Source organism: Falco rusticolus, chromosome 10 (genome assembly GCF_015220075.1).
Source record: "Falco rusticolus isolate bFalRus1 chromosome 10, bFalRus1.pri, whole genome shotgun sequence".
NCBI lineage: Eukaryota > Metazoa > Chordata > Aves > Falconiformes > Falconidae > Falco > Falco rusticolus.
Window position 1 is genome coordinate 35,115,752 of NC_051196.1, and position 18,121 is coordinate 35,133,872.

The window sequence follows — 18,121 nt, forward strand, 5'->3', positions numbered from 1 at the left end:
TGGGTTGTAGGTGCTTGTCTGCTGTTGAGTCTGGGGGAAAGGGGGGTGCTCAGACCTTGCTAACCAGGGTGGGCTTTTGAGCAGGGGCAGGTTACTGCCCACGTGATGCCTTTTTGTGGGCTGGGATTTATGGGCGCTGTGGGGCTGTGCTGCTGCGCTGCATGGGGGCAAGAAGCTCTGGCTCCAGGGCGGGAGCCTGTACCTCAGCTTCTCCCTGGTCTCCAGCCAGCGTTGTTCCACTAAGGCTCAGGGCCGTGCACGGCCGTACACCCGTCTGTGATCAGCCACCCCTGCAGGGCCAGCGCCGGGCAGACAGGCAGGCACCCAGCACAGCAGCCAGGGGAGCCTGGGGGTGCTGGGAGCTGACTCACCTCCACACCTGGCCTGGTCCTCATCCAGGTACAGCAAGGGCTGCCAGCCTCTGCCTCCACGCTGTGGTCCCCAGTGTCACCTTCTGCTCAGGCCTCACCAGCAGCTGCCTCCAGCAGCGCAGGGACCCTGCTACAGCATCTCGTGGCTGCATCTGACCTTGGGCTCTTGCTGCTCCAAGCAAACTGCCCAGGCTGAGCTTCCTGGAGCCCAGCTCACCCAGCACCCCTCCACCCACTGGTTGCACTGGGCCAGCACTGCAGAGTGCCAGGACATGCCCCCAACACAGCGCTGTGCAGCCTTACAGCAACCGGAGCAGAAACTGGGGGGTTGTCTTCAGCCGTCCCTGGTGCAAAGGTACACAAAAGGGCCACGCGCCGGTGAACACCTGCCCAGAAGCCTCGCCTGGCCAGGGAGGAGGCAAACCTCTCCCCTTTGCATCCTCTCTCAGACAAAACTGGCTCAAGAACAACATTCAGATTGCACGTACATTTTAATCTCTGGCTGGGGGTAACCAATCCCCCATCAAAACAACCCCCCAGAACCGTAGATTGTCACACTTACACAGCTGAATTCTCCAAGGTGAAAGACGGATGATTTGAAGCACACAGCACAGCCGCAGTGACAGCGGCAATGCGCTCAGCAGGGTGCAGGTCTGTCAATTGGCACATTCTTTCTTCAGGAATACTGGCTTTACACCGCTTCTCTCTGGTGTCACTAAAAGGGTGGAGCTGAGGCTGCCTGGGCGCTTTACCACGGCACTGCCAGGAAGATGCATCTTTTATGTTTCCCCTTGAACTGTTTGGCTGAGGAGGCAGAACACCTCGGGAAGGAGAGTCCTGATCCTCCATGTCGCTGCGCTGTTCCCACCGAGTCATAAAACCTGGAGGGAGACACATCTCGCCATCTGCTGGTGCTGGTCCCACTCAGCCTCTCCTGCAACTCCTTTCCCTCCTCACCACAAAGCTCCCGCTGCTGACGTCCACTCTTGGATGTCATCACCTCCCATCCCTGACACCGCTCTTGGGCTGCATGTGCCACACGCAGTGCCTAAAGGGCAGTGGGATGCACCGGCACAAGCCCTCAGGGGTTCAATTCACCATCATGTTGGGATCTGCCACCATTGTTGAGGGCTTCTTATGCCAGCCTGCGGGGATCTGTTGGACAAGGCTGCAGGAGGCACTGGGAGCAGACACAGCCCTCCCAGATGCGTTCTGCACTGTCGCTTGCCTTGCGTAGCACAGAGGCACTGTCTGGCATGAGTACCCAGTCCAACAAACCAGGAGCTGGGCAAAGCAAAAGCAAGCATCAGGCCCTCTGGCAAATTACACCAGGGCAGCTGTCCCTTGCGCAGGAATCCCGAGGATCCTCAGGCACAGGGAAAAGTAGAAATGGGGGCAGCGGCAGCACCTGAAGGAGGGCTGGAGGAGCCATGGACACATGGCGCTGGGCTCCCCTCTTTAACCTGGAAAGCACTGAGGCACTGGGCCACAAATCCCAAGGATGAAGCCTTATATATCCCAATTTTCTCCTCCCGTTCTATAGGCTTTGGGTTTGCGCGTCTCCAGAAATAATGCAGCATCCAGGAGCACGAAACTGGGAACAGCAAAAGTGCCTGTTGTGGCACGTTCACCATTCAGCTTTGCTGTACGTACTCCTGGCCGCAGGCTAGCCCCCAAGGGAACACCCGGACCAGTGCAGTCCTGGGAGGTCACAGCTGGGATGCGCTCTGGGCAGGGCCCCCTGAGCAGGCAGAGCAAGGAAGTCCCTTCTTCCTGCAGGAGGAATTGCAGAGAAGCTGGGGCTGGCACGTGGGATGTTTGAGCGGTTGCGTCCACACAGTCCCTCCTCACAGACCCCAACACGTCAGACCTCAGTAAGCACACCTTCAGGAGAACATCCCTGTAGTAGATCAGCTGTTCAGGAAGCACAGTGAGGCGGGTGGGATAGGGCATCACCTCCTCACACCAGGTAAGGAGTGTCCAACACTGCCACACCAGCTGCTACCCCGCCGTCTGCATGCTCGATCGCCTTTGTCCGCAGGAGGTGGCCGGCAGCCTCGTTCATCACCATCTCCTTGCCCTGTCTGCAAAGAAAAGGGCAACTGAGCACCTGCAGAGCAGAAAGCTTAGGGCATTTCATCTTGGACAATTTGATCCGTGTTCCCTGCCTGTCCTGGTTTCAGTGGGATAGAGTTAAGTTTCTTCTTAGTAGCTGTGTTTTGGATATGGTCTGAGAACAATGTCGATAACACACCGATGTTTTGGTTGTTACTCGGTGATGTTTATACTAAGTCAGGATTTTGTGGTTTCTCAGGCTTTGCCAGCCAGAGGGCTGGAGGGGCACGGGACACTGGGAGGGAGCAGAGCCAGGACAGCTGCCCCGGCCTGGCCAGAGGCATGTCCCGTTGCACAGAGCATCGTGCTCAGGATGGAAACGGGGGGAGCTGGCTGGGACGGGCCGGTCACTGCTCGGGGACTGGCTGGGCATCGGCCAGCGGCGGGGAGCAGCTGCACGGTGCATCACTTGGGTTGTTTTCTCCCTTCCCTTTGGATTTCGTTCCTCTCACTTTCTCCCTCCTTTTCATTATAATTGTTATAATACTACTACTACCAATAATAATAATTGCTTCATTTCAATTATTAAACTGTTCTTATCTCAACCCTCAAGTTTTACATTCCTTCCCCGTTCTTCTCCCTGTCCCTCTGGGGGCTGGGGGAGTGAGCGAGCAGCTGCCTGGTGCTTATACTTAGTTACGGGCTGGGGTTACACCCCAACGCTGCCCAGCACAGGGCAGGTAACCACAGGTGACAGCCCCAGGGGTAACGCAGGGGCCTCTGCCGACCACAGAGCTGCGCCTGTTTTGTGCCTGCCAGCAACAGCGCCTTTCCTCAGCTGGGCCATTCTGGTCCGATTGCTCTGCACACAAGCCGTGTCGGGTTCAGAATGCTGCCAGAGTACATCTGTTTCTAAAATTGTATAAGAAGGACTTTAATTTATAAGCTATGGAAACATTTCCATGGGCCCGCGAGGGTTTTAAACAAAAGCAGCAGCTATTTAGAGCTGAGTAGGACCGCATTAAGCCTTCAGGTATTTCTGAGATCGCCAGGGCTTCAGAGGAGCACGTGGCTGCCTCCAGAACCTGAGGAGTGCTCCCAGAAATCTAGGATGAGATGCACCGGTTCCATGTGGCTGTTACACCAGTAACCACAAGTGCAGAGGGGAAAATGCTCCCCACCCAAGCACTGGCTGGAGCAGGTAACCACCCCATAACACAAGTACATTTCTCACCTGACATAGACACCAAAAATACCAAGCTCCGAGATACATTCAGACACTTGTAGGGGACTGTGAGCCCTCAGCAAGTAATTCATTGTTGGCTGTGGTTTGATCTTATCCATCAAGATGTAGGAGGTTCTCTCAGGGCTGTCCCTGATCTTCTCCAGAACCTGCCTGAGCTCTTCACCGTAGAGGTTGTTCCCTGACAACAAAATCAGCAAGTCGAGCACTTCCCAGCACAGCAGAAACCATTGGCCCCAGCAGCCCAAAGAGACCCAGCCTTCACCTCCCCCTGTGCTGCCTGGGCCCCCCCCCCACCAGCTCTGGGGCCTAGGGAGCTCCTGCCCTGGAGGCACCACTACCCTACTGCCATGACTAGTTCCCACAGCTACAAGCCGCTCCAAGCAGCTACAAGCCACCCCACCTTTTATTCCTCGGCACAGGACCAGGGGCCATCACAGAGCTACTGCCTCTCCTGGATACAGCATGAACCGTGACAAAAACCCACACAGACCCAGTCCAGTTCGTACCTCCACCTTCTCGCTGTGGCTTCAGCACAAACCGGTCGGGGTCAGCAATAGCTGTAGCAGCTATCTTGTCACCCTCTTCGCCCTGGCAGGAAAGGACGGCAACAGCAAAGCATCAGGAAGGAACAGGGGCTCCTCAACAGACCTCTCTGAGCAGGATCAACAGGGTCCCCCAGGGACCACAACAAAGCCCCCTCTCTTCTTAACCAAAGAGAAACATCACACAGGCCAAGCACACACCTGCATGTTCACTCCTGCTCCAGCCCCCCTCACACTCACCACATCCAGGGAATAGAGTCCAGCAAATGTTGCTCTTATTCGGGCGACAGCCTCGGCACGGCCGGGCAGTAACCTCTCCAGTGTCCCTGGCCGGCTCAGCTCCTGCTGCACCTTCTTGGTGCCTGCGAGTTGGGTAGCAATGTCAGGGCACTTCACTGCCCTTGATCTCTCCAGCAACAACCGTGCCTCCCAGTTCTGAAACAGAAGGAGAGAAACCATCCTGTCAGCATAAAAGAAAAGAAAGGTGGGAATAAAAAAGTTTTTTCTCCACTCTTTTCTGTTCAGTTATTGATGTATGATTGCCTCCTCCTTCTCAGCCTGGCAGGGATGGGGGGTGGAAAAGCACCCCAGAAACAAGGAGACATGCATACATGGATTTCCCACCTCTGGAAACAGCACAGCCAGGTTAGCCCACTGTCTTTGCCTGCACCCCCTTTCCCAGCCTGTCCAGTGCTGCCACCCCCAGACAACAGTACGCTCTGGTCTGTATTATTATTACCTGCAGCCTAATAGCCCTAGCAGAGGACAGAGTGTGACCTGTAGATCAAGTACAAACCCTTTAAGCAGGCGCTAATACCTGTGTTATAACCCATACTGTCCAGAAGCGATTCGGTGCTGCAGTACGAGGTCACCACACGAGTGGTTACTGCAGAAGCAAGCCACTCACGTCTCTTACTGTGCGAGTGCCAGGGACACCTCCCTGCACTGTGGAATCACAGCTCCCCAAGCTGTCAGCCATGCCGGACAGGGCTAACCCCATCCAGGACGGGAGAGATGCCCCTGGGATCACGGGGCATTTCAAACTCGCCAAGCAAGGCCACAGCGTGGGCGGCTTCCTGGAGCAGAGTGGGCAGTACTGACCTGCTGGTCGTAGTTCTTTGGCACGTAGCCCTCTCTGTAGTACACCACTGCTACCTCCTGGCCGTCCCTGCAACAGAAACCAGAAGCACTCACAGAACCAGGCCAGCCAGTGCCCGCCTCTGCCCGACCCCCCCCCCCCCCGCACAAGGGGGCTGCAATGGGGTCAGGCAGGACACGTGTTACAGCATTTGCCCCTTCTCCTTAGTATCCTGGGTTGTTCTTTCTCTGGCAAAGCCAGCCAGAAGCAGAAGAGGGCTGCAAGCCCTGGCTCCTCTCCATTGAATCATAGAATCATTCAGGTTGGAAAAGACCTTTGAGATCAAGTCCAGCCGTTAGCCCAGCACTGCCAAGCCCACCGCTGACCCATGTCCCCAGGCACCGCATCGGTGCGTGTTTTAAACACCTCCAGGGGTGGGGACTCCACCACCTCCCTGGGTGGCCAAGCACTGGCACAGGCTGCCCTCGCTGTGAAAAAAAATTTCCTAATATCCAGTCTAAACCTCCCCTGGTGCAACTTGAGGCGATTTCCTCTTGTCCTATAGCTTGTTACCTGGGAGCAGAGACTGACCCCCACCTGTACAGCCCCTTTCAGGTAGTTGTAGAGAGCAATAAGGTCCCCCCCAAGCCTCCTTTTCTCCAGGCTGAACCCCACCAGCCCCCCCCCCCCCCCCCGCTGCTCTCCATCAGACTTGTGCCCCAGCCCCTTCCCCAGCCCTGCTGCCTGTCCCTGGACACACTCCAGCCCCTCCATGTCCCTCCTGGAGCAAGGGGCCCAATTCTGCACACAGGGTTTGCAATGCGGCTGCACCAGTGTGAGCACAGGGGGATGGGCACTGCCCTGGCCCTGCTGGCCACCCTGTTTCAGATACAAGCCAGGATGCTGTTGGCCTCCTTGGCCACCTGGGCACACTGCTGGCTCATGTTCAGCCAGCTGCCAACCAGCACTCCCAGGTCCTTTCCAGCCAGGCAGCTTTCCAGCCACTCTGCCCCAAGCCTGTAGCATTGTGTGGGGTTGTTGTGACCCACATGCAGGAGGACCCGGCACTGAGCCTTGTTAAACCTCATACAATTGGCCTTGGCCCACTGGTCCAGCCTGCCCAACACCCCTACAGAGCCTTCCTGCCTTCACGCAGATCAATACTCCACCCTAGCTTGGTGTCATCTACACCCCAGCTGGCTTGCCCTGTTCCGAGACACAGGGAGCTCACATCTGGCCTCTGCCTTGACTAACCAAAGTCTTAGTAATTTAGGCACCCAGTCCAGCAGGGAACCAAGAACCTAACTTTTTAGTAGCTTTTGCCACCAGGAGCCAGACCTACAAGATTCTTGAAGCTGAAACACAGTCCTTCTCCAGTGGCAATTCAAGGCAGGACATCAACTCAACAACCTGCCCAGGCACCAAACTATCCCGCCAGGGCAGGGCCATCAGCATACCTGTAGCACCACACACCCAAGCTTTGGCTACACAAACAGTGCGTGGTCAGGGAAAGCAGCACAGCACCTGCTGGCAGCCAGGCAGTGTAATTTTAAAGGCATTCACCAGTAAGAGGAGAGGATGCTCTGGAGGAAGAACAGTGGGATACACTTTCCCCTTAACTGTTCGGCTATAAAAATGTATTTGCTAATTAAACATAGCAGAAGCACCAAAGGTCAAACCATGGAAAAAACAGTCTAACTACAGCAAAAAAAAAAATAAATGGCATGAAACCAAATCTTCCTTTAGGGCTGTACAGCTCCAAGCCCATTACTTGGGAATAGGACAAATGTCACACTTGGGGACAAACTGCCAGCACTTGGAGTCTGCAACCCGCATGTCCTGGCCTCCACAGGGAGCAGGCAAGATGCTGAGTGCATTCAAAACCAACAGATACCATAAGGACATGTAATGCTTCCTCCTCTAGCACTAATAACCCAGCCCAACTCCCACTAGCAGAGCATCACGTGAACAGTAAACAGGAAATGTCTTTGTGGAAGCCTCTGAAATAGCCAGGACTTTTTGTAGCAGATGTATGTGGAGGAAGTCGAGATCCCACAGAGCTGTGAAGGCTGTGGCTTGAAGGAGGGAAATTATGTTTCCAGCTGTAAGGGACTGATGTGTGTATGCAAAATCTCACCACTGTGAAAACAAAAACATTCCAGCTCTAAGGGGAAGCAAGCAGCAGCAGGCTGCAGCACAGAAGAGAACTGCTTTCTCAGAAAGTCACTATTTACGCTCAAAACATACCACCAGCTTTGGCTGACAATTCCCATTTACAGCCCTGTGTGCCCAGTGCACAGCCAGGAATGCGCACCTTGGTTCATACTCACATATACAGCCTCTTGGCATCATCCAGAGACCCCTTTTCAAACACATCTCTGAATCGCTTCCTGATGACCCGAATGTTCCTGTTAAAAGAGGAGTGGGATAGTCACCAGGCTGGGCATAGTTACTCGAGTTGGAAATCACAGGCAGAAGCAGCAGCAACATCAAGGAGGATCTGTAGGCTCCTTTACAAATAACCTCAGGCTTTGTACTAAAGAGCCAGAGGAATCCTAGAGGCCAAACCAGTCCCTGTTTTTAGCACCTGCCCTACGTTTCCAGCCCAAATACTGTAGGAAGCAGAACACGTGCCTGAATACCTTGGATTTGCCCATACTCACCTTTCCACTCCTAAAGTGTTTCTAAGAAAAGTCGGTATTTTGGATTTTTTTATTCCTACACAACAGATTCATCCACTGCTGGCTTCAAAACCAAGAGCTGCATTCAGGCAGGGACTTCCTGCGTTTTACCTCCTTCACGCTTTACAGTCCTTCCTCCACACAGTGGCACTGTGGACCTGCTGATCGGGAGACAGCCCAAAACACCTCCCGCTGCTCAGCACGGGCTCAGGGCTAGACATTCTCAAAACACCTCCTTCTCCAGAGTCCTGTACTCCACTGCTGCGCTGCTTGCTTTGCCCAGATCTTTCACCTGGCTTCTGCCCTCAGTGGGTTTGAAACTTCATTAATTAAGCTTTTATGAAATATGCTGTGCCCAATCCGAAGCCAGAGAGCAAGCAGGACCCTCATTAACCCCACTCTGCTCCTTATTGTTTCACCTAAGAGACCTGGTCCACAGCAAAGGTACCACTGGTGCAGCTCTGAGGACTACACAGGCACAAAATCAGCAAGGAGTCAGCCCTGGAGACCAGAGGCTTTGATAGCTGCTAGTATTTCCAGCAAATTGCTGGTGAGAGGCTTTGGGAGGTTGGTGAGAAGACAAAGGTGGGTGCTGAGGCTAGACAGGGGCCTACTGAAGGAATGCTGAAGAGGGCTGCACAACAGACCACAGAAATAAGTCCAAGACAACAGCTGCCCACTGTTACATACCAAAATATGCTCGCCCACAGTCCCAGAAACTATGAAGTGTTTTGACTTTAGCCTTGAGTATGTGACAAAAGTAGAAAGCATGTCGATTCTCCATCTTTCCCTGGCCTGCCCCTATGCTCCGGCCAACTCACTGTGCCTGCTGGAGGGCCTGGAGACTCCCCACAAGCTGCCTTGAGGGAAACACCATGACCTGACAGCGGTCCATTCTGCTTCCCTTTTCCAAAGCTGTACCATCTCCTTCCTTTCCCATCCCAGGAAAATTCAATCTTTACCTGTTCCAAAGCTCATTTTCTACACATCGCTGATCAAAAATGTTCCTTTGGACTTCTTCCACCAGAAACATCACCACAGCACTGGAAGAGATACCAAGGACATCATTAAACCCAGATACACTCCAAATGCGCCCAGGATCACCAGCTTTTGACCTCTGTGATCCAGACTTCCTGCACTGCTCCTGCTTGTTTTCTCCAGTGTTTCTACAGGTCAGCGTGCAAACAGAAAGCAGTACTGATCCTGTGCAATTACAAACCAGTGCGGGGCATAAGTACAAAGGCAGGAGGCAAAGTAAGTTCTGTGCAGGGCTGTTGAACCACACAGCTCCTCCAGGGTCCCTCTGCACCTCTCTGCCTTTGTGGCGCAGCAACCTCGCCCACTAAGACAACTGCATTGCTCTTCCCAGGGTGCCACAGGCTTTTCGAGAGCAGCTTGTCTAGAAAGCAGGCATCTTTCAGAAAGTGCAGTTTCAAAACCAAACATGTCCATCCCCAGGGGAGACAAGATAATCCAGCCTAGAGTACCTCCTCTCTCCTTACCTTTGAGAACCGTAGAGCTCCCAGGCTTTTGCAATACCCAAGGCAAGCCCTTTCGATGGGTTGTTGGGCAGCAGGCGTGATGCCTCCTTAGTCTTTCCCAGCACTTTTAACACCCGCCTGTGGAACAAAATAAGAAAAGCTGTAAATGTCATGACAGCCCCCAGCCAGACCTAGGGAGCAGGAGTTTGGAGACCACACAAAGACATGAAGTGCAGCAGGCCACACAGTACAGCTGCTGCAGCGTCTGGTGGCATGGGCCAGAGATGCTCCCTTACCCATGGACCGCCGCAGTGCGGGAGGTGAGGCCTCCAAAGCTGGCAGCAATGGTGTTTATTTCTATTTGCTTCAGAGCCGGTGTCCCATCCACCCCACAGTCAAACATGTAATCGGAGCGGTTTATGCCTAAAAACACAGACTGAAACAGAAGGGAAGTGAAGTGGGTTCTCCCGTTGCCTTTAACTGTAAACCCCTTTGATGATCTCACTTCAGAATCCTCCTGGGCCAGATCCAGACACCTTCATTTTGATAAAACCTCTGCAAGACGTGTCTGTGTGCGCTTTGGTCCTTGCTCAGGGCCCACGGCCCTCAGTACTCCAAAGTTAACACCACTTGTCAGAGTAAAGGAGCTTCTGCAGGGACTGCCTGTCCAGCACATGCCCCAACACGGCACACGTCCTTGCGCTCTCCTGAGGCTCCCAGAGGGCAAAGACAAACCACATAAACCCTTCCAGTCAAGGCCTGTTTCCAGCAGCACTAACCAAAGCGCATGACTGCCAAACAAGACAAGGTCCTGAGCTCACAGGCTGTAACCAAGACATTGAAGCGTAGGGAGCAACCAGCCTGACTACGGGACAGTTCAAAGCCCACACCAGCAAGCCTGCAGACAGAGACCGGGCAACCCCCCGCACAGCTGCTGACCACTGGGGCCTCCTGCCAAGGTACCTGAGCCAAGCCTTCCTCCAAAACTTGCATGTGGATTCTGAAGAGCCGAGCTGTGAAGTCATCCACCTTGATGGTGCTAGAGAGAAAGACAGACCAGATCAGCCCCCTTACACTGTCACAGAGGAACAAGAAAATTAACTCCTCTCCAGAAAAAAAAAATGTTACCAAGGACATTCTCCAGCACAAACAGCAGGGCTGTGCCTAGACCAAGTCCTACAGCACCGTTAAGCACCTCACCACGAATGCACTCCTCAACAAGGGCCACAGCACAAAACTGTAACTCAAATCTGGTTTGCTCAGTACAGCCCTGTGAAAAGCACCGCTGTGCAGAGATGACTCACTTGCAGGGCAGAGGGACAGGACAAGCAAAAGCAAAGACATGCAGCAGAATTCTGTAGAAACAGGAAAGAAATCAGAGGTGTGTCTGTGCCTGCACACACAGCTCATAGAAGCTTCACACGTTTCATCAAATTCCCCGTCCTGTTGGGCTCCAAATCCCACACACTGTGGTGCGAAGTGTTCAGTGGCCCTGCCAGAATAGGTCTGTCTTTTCTTCAGGGTCCCAAACCCCCGAGCTGACTGAGAGCAGCATCTCCAAGGAGCTGCCCTGAGACACTGCACAGGAGACAGCACAGGGCAGGCGCTGCGTTTCTTAACCACAGGTATAAAAATGCCCCCACAAGCTCTGTTTGCAGCTGGCTATGGAACAGGCACAAGCATTACACAGTTCTGAGGGGCCAGGCTTCAGCAAAACAAGGAGGACGCTGGAAAACAGTTTCCTTTGCTCTGTTCTGGTGCCAGAAAGCCAGCAGCACCTGCACAGACAGGCAGCACAGAACGGGAAGCAGGAAGGGAAATTAATTTTGTGGAAGCAACAGCTGTGTAGATTATGGGTGCCACAGTCAGGGATGGGTGCTCCAGCACAGGGCAACAGCCACAGATAAATCCAGCAGAGTTCATGAGCCAGAGCTGAGCAGTCCTTCAGCACTCAGAGCTTGCGGGTCACCTTCCTGTAACGGCTGGAAAAGCAGGGGACATGGGGTGACTGACCAGAAGCAGGTATGGGGGAAGGAACAAACACTTTCTCTTCCTAACTGCGGGCAGGCAGGAGAGCTGGTGGTTATCAGCCAGCCACACACAGATGCAAAACAAAAACTAAAAGAAACTACTAAATCCAGGACTCAAAGAAGACTCCAGCAATTTGAATTTAAGGCTCACAAGTAAGAATTCACAGACCTGAAACACTGGCAAAGTTAAAGACCATTGCAGGGAGTCAACTCTTGGCCAGATGTCCCATCTTCTGAGGCCCAAGGAGACCTCAAAAGATGGAGACTTGATGGAAATTGATCTTAGGACAAATAATGCAGCAAAGGAGACAATTTCTGCACAGAGAACAGGAGTGCTGGCCTCAGCTTGCAGGACTTGAATGGATGGCAGGTAACAATGCTCCGAAGGTGATAAATGCTTTGCATTTAAAATATTTCATTAAAACGCAACATGCAAGAAAGTTACCTGGCCAGAGTATTCTCTAGGAATTCTTTGTTTTGACTAATAGCATCCACCAGCAGGTTAAAATCTTGCTGAACAGCGTAGGCTTGTTCAAACAGGGCACTTGGTACTGCAGATGGGAGCAGTGTGAAGGGAGCATAATTCACCACCTGCAAACAAGGATGCAGCAGAGCAGTCAGGTCTATGCAGTTTAAGTGGCGGTAAAGAGGTGCTTTCTCTGCTTGCCTGAAGGCTGAAGCCACCCCCAGCCGCCCTCTTCGGTGTGCCCTGGACAGACACATGGCCTCAAACCCTGGTGACCCCTGACTTTTGAGGAGTTTGTCCACAGGGTGCTGCGGAGGCAGGAGCAGCTGCTCCAGAATTCAAGCTGGACTGAGTGCTTTCCTTTGAAAGATGTTCTGTTTCCACCTTAACTGTAGAGCACCATGTCCAAAACACTTCAGTTTGAGAGAAAATGTGAACATGCCAGTCCTAAATTTTGGCCACCAGAGTTGATTCTTTTGATCCCTGCTCACTGAGTCCCAAGGGTGACTCTGGGCCCCTGGCTCACCCCACAGCTCAGGTACAAAACCACCCTCAAAGCCAAAGACTACACCAGACAGAGGTTCCCGATTCACCTTGATTTTTACATGAAACAAGGGTCTGTCCCTTATTTGGGTCTCTCCTGTGTGTTTGGCCTCTCCTCCCAGGCTCCTTATTCCTCTCGTCCTTCGAGGTTCCATCACAGCCCTGACCTGACCATGGGGTTGACATTAAGGAGCAGCCCCTGTGGTGGAGACCTCCCTGCTTGTACCTCTGACAGCCCGCAGGCTGGCTCCTCAGGGACCCATCCCCAGTGGTGTCCCACCCCCAGTGGTATCCCACCCCTCTTGCACAGGGGTACTTCTTCCTTCTGAGATCCTTCACAGCATTCCTCTCGAACAGGCTAAGCCCCCCATCAGTGCCCTCACCGCCACCAGCTGCCAGACATTCACCAGAGGTAATCCCACGGCATCGGCTGCCCCAGTCGCCTTGTCCCAGGTATGGGGAAAAGGCTGCCTTCGGCTGGGAGCACACCGAAACCAGAGGCCCTTCCAAGAGATGCTCCCCTGGTTCAAAGGATCACATGGGTGGCGAGAGGCTGGGAGAGGAATGAACTACCACCACCACACACACGTGGGGCTCCTGGCAATTTCCCGAATTTTCTCTCGGGGGAGATGCGCTCATCAGCAGGACAGGGTGTGAGTTACCAACCCCAAGGTCACTCATGCCTCAGCCTGGGTGTGAGTTATCGCCCCCAGGTCACTCGTGCCTCAGCCAGGTGTCCAGGCGATCGCACACGGCCGAGGGCTCAGCAAACCGCGGGAGGCAGCCGGCTCCTCCGGCTCTGCTGACTCACACCCCGGCCAGGACCGAGCACGTCCCGTGACTCCGCTCTGGCACTCACATCCGACGCGTTGGGCTCCCGCTCGGTCCGCATCAGCACGCCCTCCAGCAGCGCCGCATCCACGGCCACCGACGCGGCCTCCCGGATGGCCGGCTCGTTCCGCAGCACGTCCTCCCACGGCGCAGCCATGGCCAGCGCTGAGGGGGCAGAGCGGCGGTCACCCCCGGCCCCCAGCGCCTCTCCCCCGGGCGGCAGCCCGGCCCTGCCTCCCCGTGGGGCCGGCGACCCAGCGTTCCGCACCGCCCCCGCCGCCCAGCCCGGCCCCGCGCCGGATAAAGGCACCTCCGCCCCCCGCCGAGCTCGCGGGGTGTGCCGGCCGGGCAGGCCCGAGCCCCCCGGCCGAGCCCCGGCTCAGGAGCCGGCACCGCAGGCTGCCACCGCTCGCCCCAGGGAGGCCCGTGCGGGATTCCCAGGGGCCTGCGCAGCACCGGGCTGCGACACCGCTCGCCCGGGGGGCAGCAGCGGGGCGGCCCGAGGGGGCGGCCGCAGCCCCTCACCGAGCCCCGTGCCCCGCCAGCCGCCTACCTGCTCCGACCCGCCGCTCCGGCCCGGCCCGCCCCGCCCGCCATCACGCGATTGGACAGCCCTTCCGCCCCGAGACAGATTGGCAGCGCAGCCGTCCTATCAGTGTGGGAGGCGCCGCCACGGCGTGCCAATGCAGTGACCGGGGGTGGGGCTGCGGGAGGTGTGGAGAGCGCGCATGCGTGCTGCAGCAAGGGGGCGTGCTCCCGGCCGCGGGGCTGCGTCACGGCGACGTGTGGCGTCACGCTGTGACGTCAGGCGGGCGGAAGCAGCGCTGGCGGGAGTGCGGGACTTCCGGTAGGCTCGGGGAGGTGGGCACTGGGGGTGCTCGGCCGCAGCGAGGTCTCAGGCGAATGAAACCCCTCCTCTGCGGCGCTGCACAGTGCTAACCGGGTTGTTGCCACTCGTAATGACATCATCCCCGCGGAAGGGACACAAGACCCCAGGGCCATGCAGGCTCTGGGGGAAATCTGGTGGAGGTGCCCAGGGGGTCCCGCCGTGTGTGGTCTACTCTGTGCCTGCTGCAGGCCCCCGGCACCTGCTGGAGGCAGCTGCGAGCCGAAAGCAGCGGGAAGCGTCTTGTGTTAAGGGCCGGCACATCCTCACCCGCTGGAGCGGTGTCAGCTCCTGCCTTCGCAGCAGTGAAATCCGCCCCTTGCCAGGCGGGGGAAGGCAGAGGGACCATGGGCCCGGCTTTGGGAATGAAGGAACCCAAACTGAACCAATACTGGCCACATCTTCACGTTTCCCATTTCTTCGACACGTTCATTGCCCTTTGCAGCGCGGCGCCGGCAGGGCCTGGAGAAGGGGTGGCCAGGGGCACCTCGATCAGCCCAGCCCACTGGCAGCCCCCATCGCAGATCTCCCCCTGGTGTCCCCAGAGAGGTTGTTGGGTGCCCCGGTGGGCCAGGGTGTCCGTGGCTGGGTGCCATGCTGCGGTGGGAGGCGCTCGGCGGGCTCTGGCACGCCCTGGGGCATAATGCAAGCTGATAGTTTTCTCCCACTTTAGATGTGTATTTACACTGACTGTCTGGGTTCTTCAAGAGATAGGGTTGCTCCCTGCTCTCATTTCGGGCAGATCCAAGGCTGGGGGCTGTTCTGTGCCTTTTCATTTAAGTACATCTGGTAAATCTCAGATTTCAGAACAGTTTCATGTACTTGCAGGATATTAATTTCCCAGCAATAAGGCTGGAAATGGCAGTGTGACAAATCGAGAGGGTTATTTCTGTGGGAATGTGTCTGTATTTGGAACAGATAAGATTTGTTTGTGTGCAAATGAATCCGAACCAGGTCCTTCCTACTTTTTTGTTTAAATATACAAAGGAACTGTGAGTCCTAACTCTCTCTGCTCTTACAATAAGTGTAATAAAATGAAACAACCCTACACATTCGCCAGTAAGGTACCATCAACACAACAGCGTAACTAGAAAAAAACATTTATTGTCATCACAAGGCAATCATTTGTGTACCTACTGGAGCAATAGAGTTGCTTAAACATTTTCACAGGACATTTGTGATATAACTGGGAGGCTCCTACAAAAGCAGTAGGGCTGGACTTGGCTTGTGACCTGCATTATGAACATTTGAAATCATTGATTGCTGGTGAAGAGATGGTTATGTGATGCTTGTGTGTCAGCCAGCAGAACAACGCCTGAACACCTCAGATCTGGATCTTTATGTGGACTTAATTTTTCAACAATGCAGCTTCGGGAAGGGGATGAGTAAATCCACCTACGATGCTCAGATCCTGCCATCACAAAGCCATGAAATTGTGAATTATTTCATCGACTCCAGTGCGCTGCCTGCTGATACTTATTTTTTCTGTCTGCTCTACCAGCAGGGATTAGCTCAGGCATTTCCTCACGTCAGGGAATGAGAGGGAAGGGGCTGGTCTCTTAACCCGGCCTCCTGCTCACAGTGAGACCATCCCTTGCACAAGATCAGAGTGGCTGTGGCTTCGCTTAACCAAGCCTTGAGAACCTCCCAGAACAGAGACCTTCCCATCTCTTTGGTGACATGTTCCAGAGCTTGAAGATGCGTTGCTGGACTGCCTAGGAAGGCAAGGGGATCCCTTCCTCACTTGGCCACTGACTTGCTGATGACTTTGGGCAAATGACTTTATCCTTTGCCTCAGTTCCCCGTCTGCCCTGAGAGCTATTACCCAGCAGCAAAAGCAGCACCGAGTCTGGAAATGCACCAAGTGCCAAGCTCCACAGCAAGCCCCAGAACCTGTCTGCACGGGAAGGTCCCTGACCCATCTAACCTGCAGAGAGGCTGTGGGTGGATTAGGACTGTATATACGTACACACATATATATTAACCTAGAGCATGACATTTGAGGAGGGTGTCAGGCTCACACGTGCTGTGCTCATGCCCTCAGCCACACCTACACTCTGGGGCAACAAGGGAAAGCCCCAGGCAGGGGTACCCCGCAACGGGATGCATTAAGAGGAAGGCGCGAAGGCAGCCCCCAACCCTTGGATGTGCCTGCCAGTGGTGGAGGGATTTCTCCAGCAAGCACTGGCTCTTGTTACACTAGGTCACCGTCCATAGATGCATCATCTCCAGTGGCCAGGACAGGCTGGGAGATAACCAGCTCTTTATCCTGTTACAAGCGCCAGGAGTTGTCATTGCAAGCCTCTTAGCTCTGCCCTTAGAGGTCTATTGCTGAAATGAAGCTCTATGATTATAGCTCTCTAATAACATACACCTAGTCTCTTTTCTGGACTCAGGAGTCCTACTCTTTCTTTTTGCTCTCTGCCATCCTTTGATCAGTAACTGTGGATTCACACCTTAATTAATAACATCCAGGCTGTGAATTTGGAAGTGGACTGGTGATCCAGTATTCTCTCGCTGGAAAACTGCCCTGTGCTGGGAGCCTGCTCTGACCCCACCACGGGGCAAAGGCTGTTCACCCGCATGTGGGTCAACAGTTGGAAGTCAGGAACAAAGTCCAAGAGTTTTAATGATGATGCAGAAGGACAGAGTTTACTCAGACAGAAGCATTTTCTCTCAGTCCTCGATCCTCGCAGGGTCCTGAGTCCCTCCTCCTTTCTGTTTGCTCTGAGTGTCTGAGAAGGGGCATGCAAATCTTGGGTTTCTAAGCAATACATTGCAAAAAATGGTCCTAGTTCATCGCAAAAAGTTGGGAAAAGGTGCTGCCCTGTACTTGAGAGTTCCCAGAATGAATGTAGCCTGCTCAGACTGGGAAAAGTCTTTTTATAGAGAGCTCTGACTTGTCTTTTCTTTCTCTTTTCCAAATTCAGTCTGGAGAATGAGATCTTTTCAAAGTAATCCAGTAGCCCGGGGAGGATTTGTACATGCAGATAGCCCCTAATCTCTGCTATAGCGTAAGAGAGCCGCAATGCAGCTCAGAGAAGGTTTAATGATAAAAAAATATGGCAGACATGGTAACTATTTGGCATGTTACATGCAACAAAAGATGAACAACAGCAACTGGGACATTATCTTTATTTGCTAAAAATAGAGACCTGCGAAGTTTAAAGAAAAGCACTTTATACTTGTAAACCTCTCCTCTGGCTGCTAAAGAGCCTTCAAAGGTGGGCTTTGTGGCTTTGGGATGTCGCGTCCCCTTTCAAAGGCTGCCCAGGGCTCAGACAATTGAAACTCAATACAACATCAGCCACAACGGGGTAGGGGAATAAATAGTTCTGACAAGACCCTGCTTTTCTCACTCTTCAGAGACTGACACGTGAATGGGGGCTTTGCAGCAGGTACGTCCCACATGCAGCCCCGTCCTGCACCTGGGATGCCCATGGCACAGCCTCGGTCCCCCAGCCATGCAGGCAGAGGCGGCTGGGCACCGAGGGCCTTGGCAGAGCCACCAGAAAGTGAGCAGATCGTTTACCCACTCCACTGCTGAGTTATGCACAGGCATTTGATACACTGCAGCTGACGGGCTGGTTGCAGAGCTGGGTGCCTGGCTGCCCATCCGCGCCTTCAAAAAATCACTCGTCAACCACGTGCGGGCACACTCACTTTCCCTGGTGCCCTGTTACAGGGACAAAAAAATAAATACCCCAGTTCTCCTTTGCTCTTCTAGCTGCAAAGAAACCAAGTCTGAGGTTTTGGCCAACTCTCTTGTATCTCAGGATATCTGTGCATTAATGCAGAAGCCTGTTTTTGCAATATAGTACCAGAGCCATTAACTTGACCCTGCGAGGGGACGGGATGATGTGATGTTCAGCACCAGCCAAATAAAGGGAGAACAATAGGGCTATTTTTGT

The 18,121-nt window shown here is 54.2% G+C and overlaps 1 protein-coding gene across 4 annotated transcripts; it reads right to left on the reverse strand.

Moving 5' to 3' along the window:
• Nucleotides 1–843: 843 nt before the first annotated feature.
• GSS (glutathione synthetase) lies at nucleotides 844–13,910 on the reverse strand. Of its 4 annotated transcripts, none has more exons than XR_005106587.1 (13): nucleotides 13,353–13,579; nucleotides 11,930–12,075; nucleotides 10,418–10,493; nucleotides 9,751–9,890; nucleotides 9,476–9,592; nucleotides 8,936–9,016; nucleotides 7,623–7,700; nucleotides 5,316–5,382; nucleotides 4,455–4,649; nucleotides 4,179–4,260; nucleotides 3,661–3,850; nucleotides 2,256–2,455; nucleotides 844–1,252 (listed from the first exon to the last, which is right to left on the reverse strand). XR_005106587.1 is itself a non-coding variant. In XM_037403163.1 (13 exons), the coding sequence occupies exons 2-13, from the start codon at nucleotides 13,479–13,481 to the stop codon at nucleotides 2,332–2,334; spliced, it is 1,425 nt and encodes a 474-aa protein (XP_037259060.1). In that variant the 5' UTR covers nucleotides 13,482–13,489; nucleotides 13,878–13,910; the 3' UTR covers nucleotides 844–2,331. The 4 variants fall into 4 exon arrangements, 2 of the variants coding, with proteins under 2 accessions (XP_037259060.1, XP_037259061.1); XR_005106586.1 differs by having other exon boundaries at nucleotides 2,025–2,455; XM_037403163.1 differs by adding an exon at nucleotides 13,878–13,910 and having other exon boundaries at nucleotides 844–2,455; nucleotides 13,353–13,489.
• Between the last annotated feature and the right edge of the window lie 4,211 nt (nucleotides 13,911–18,121).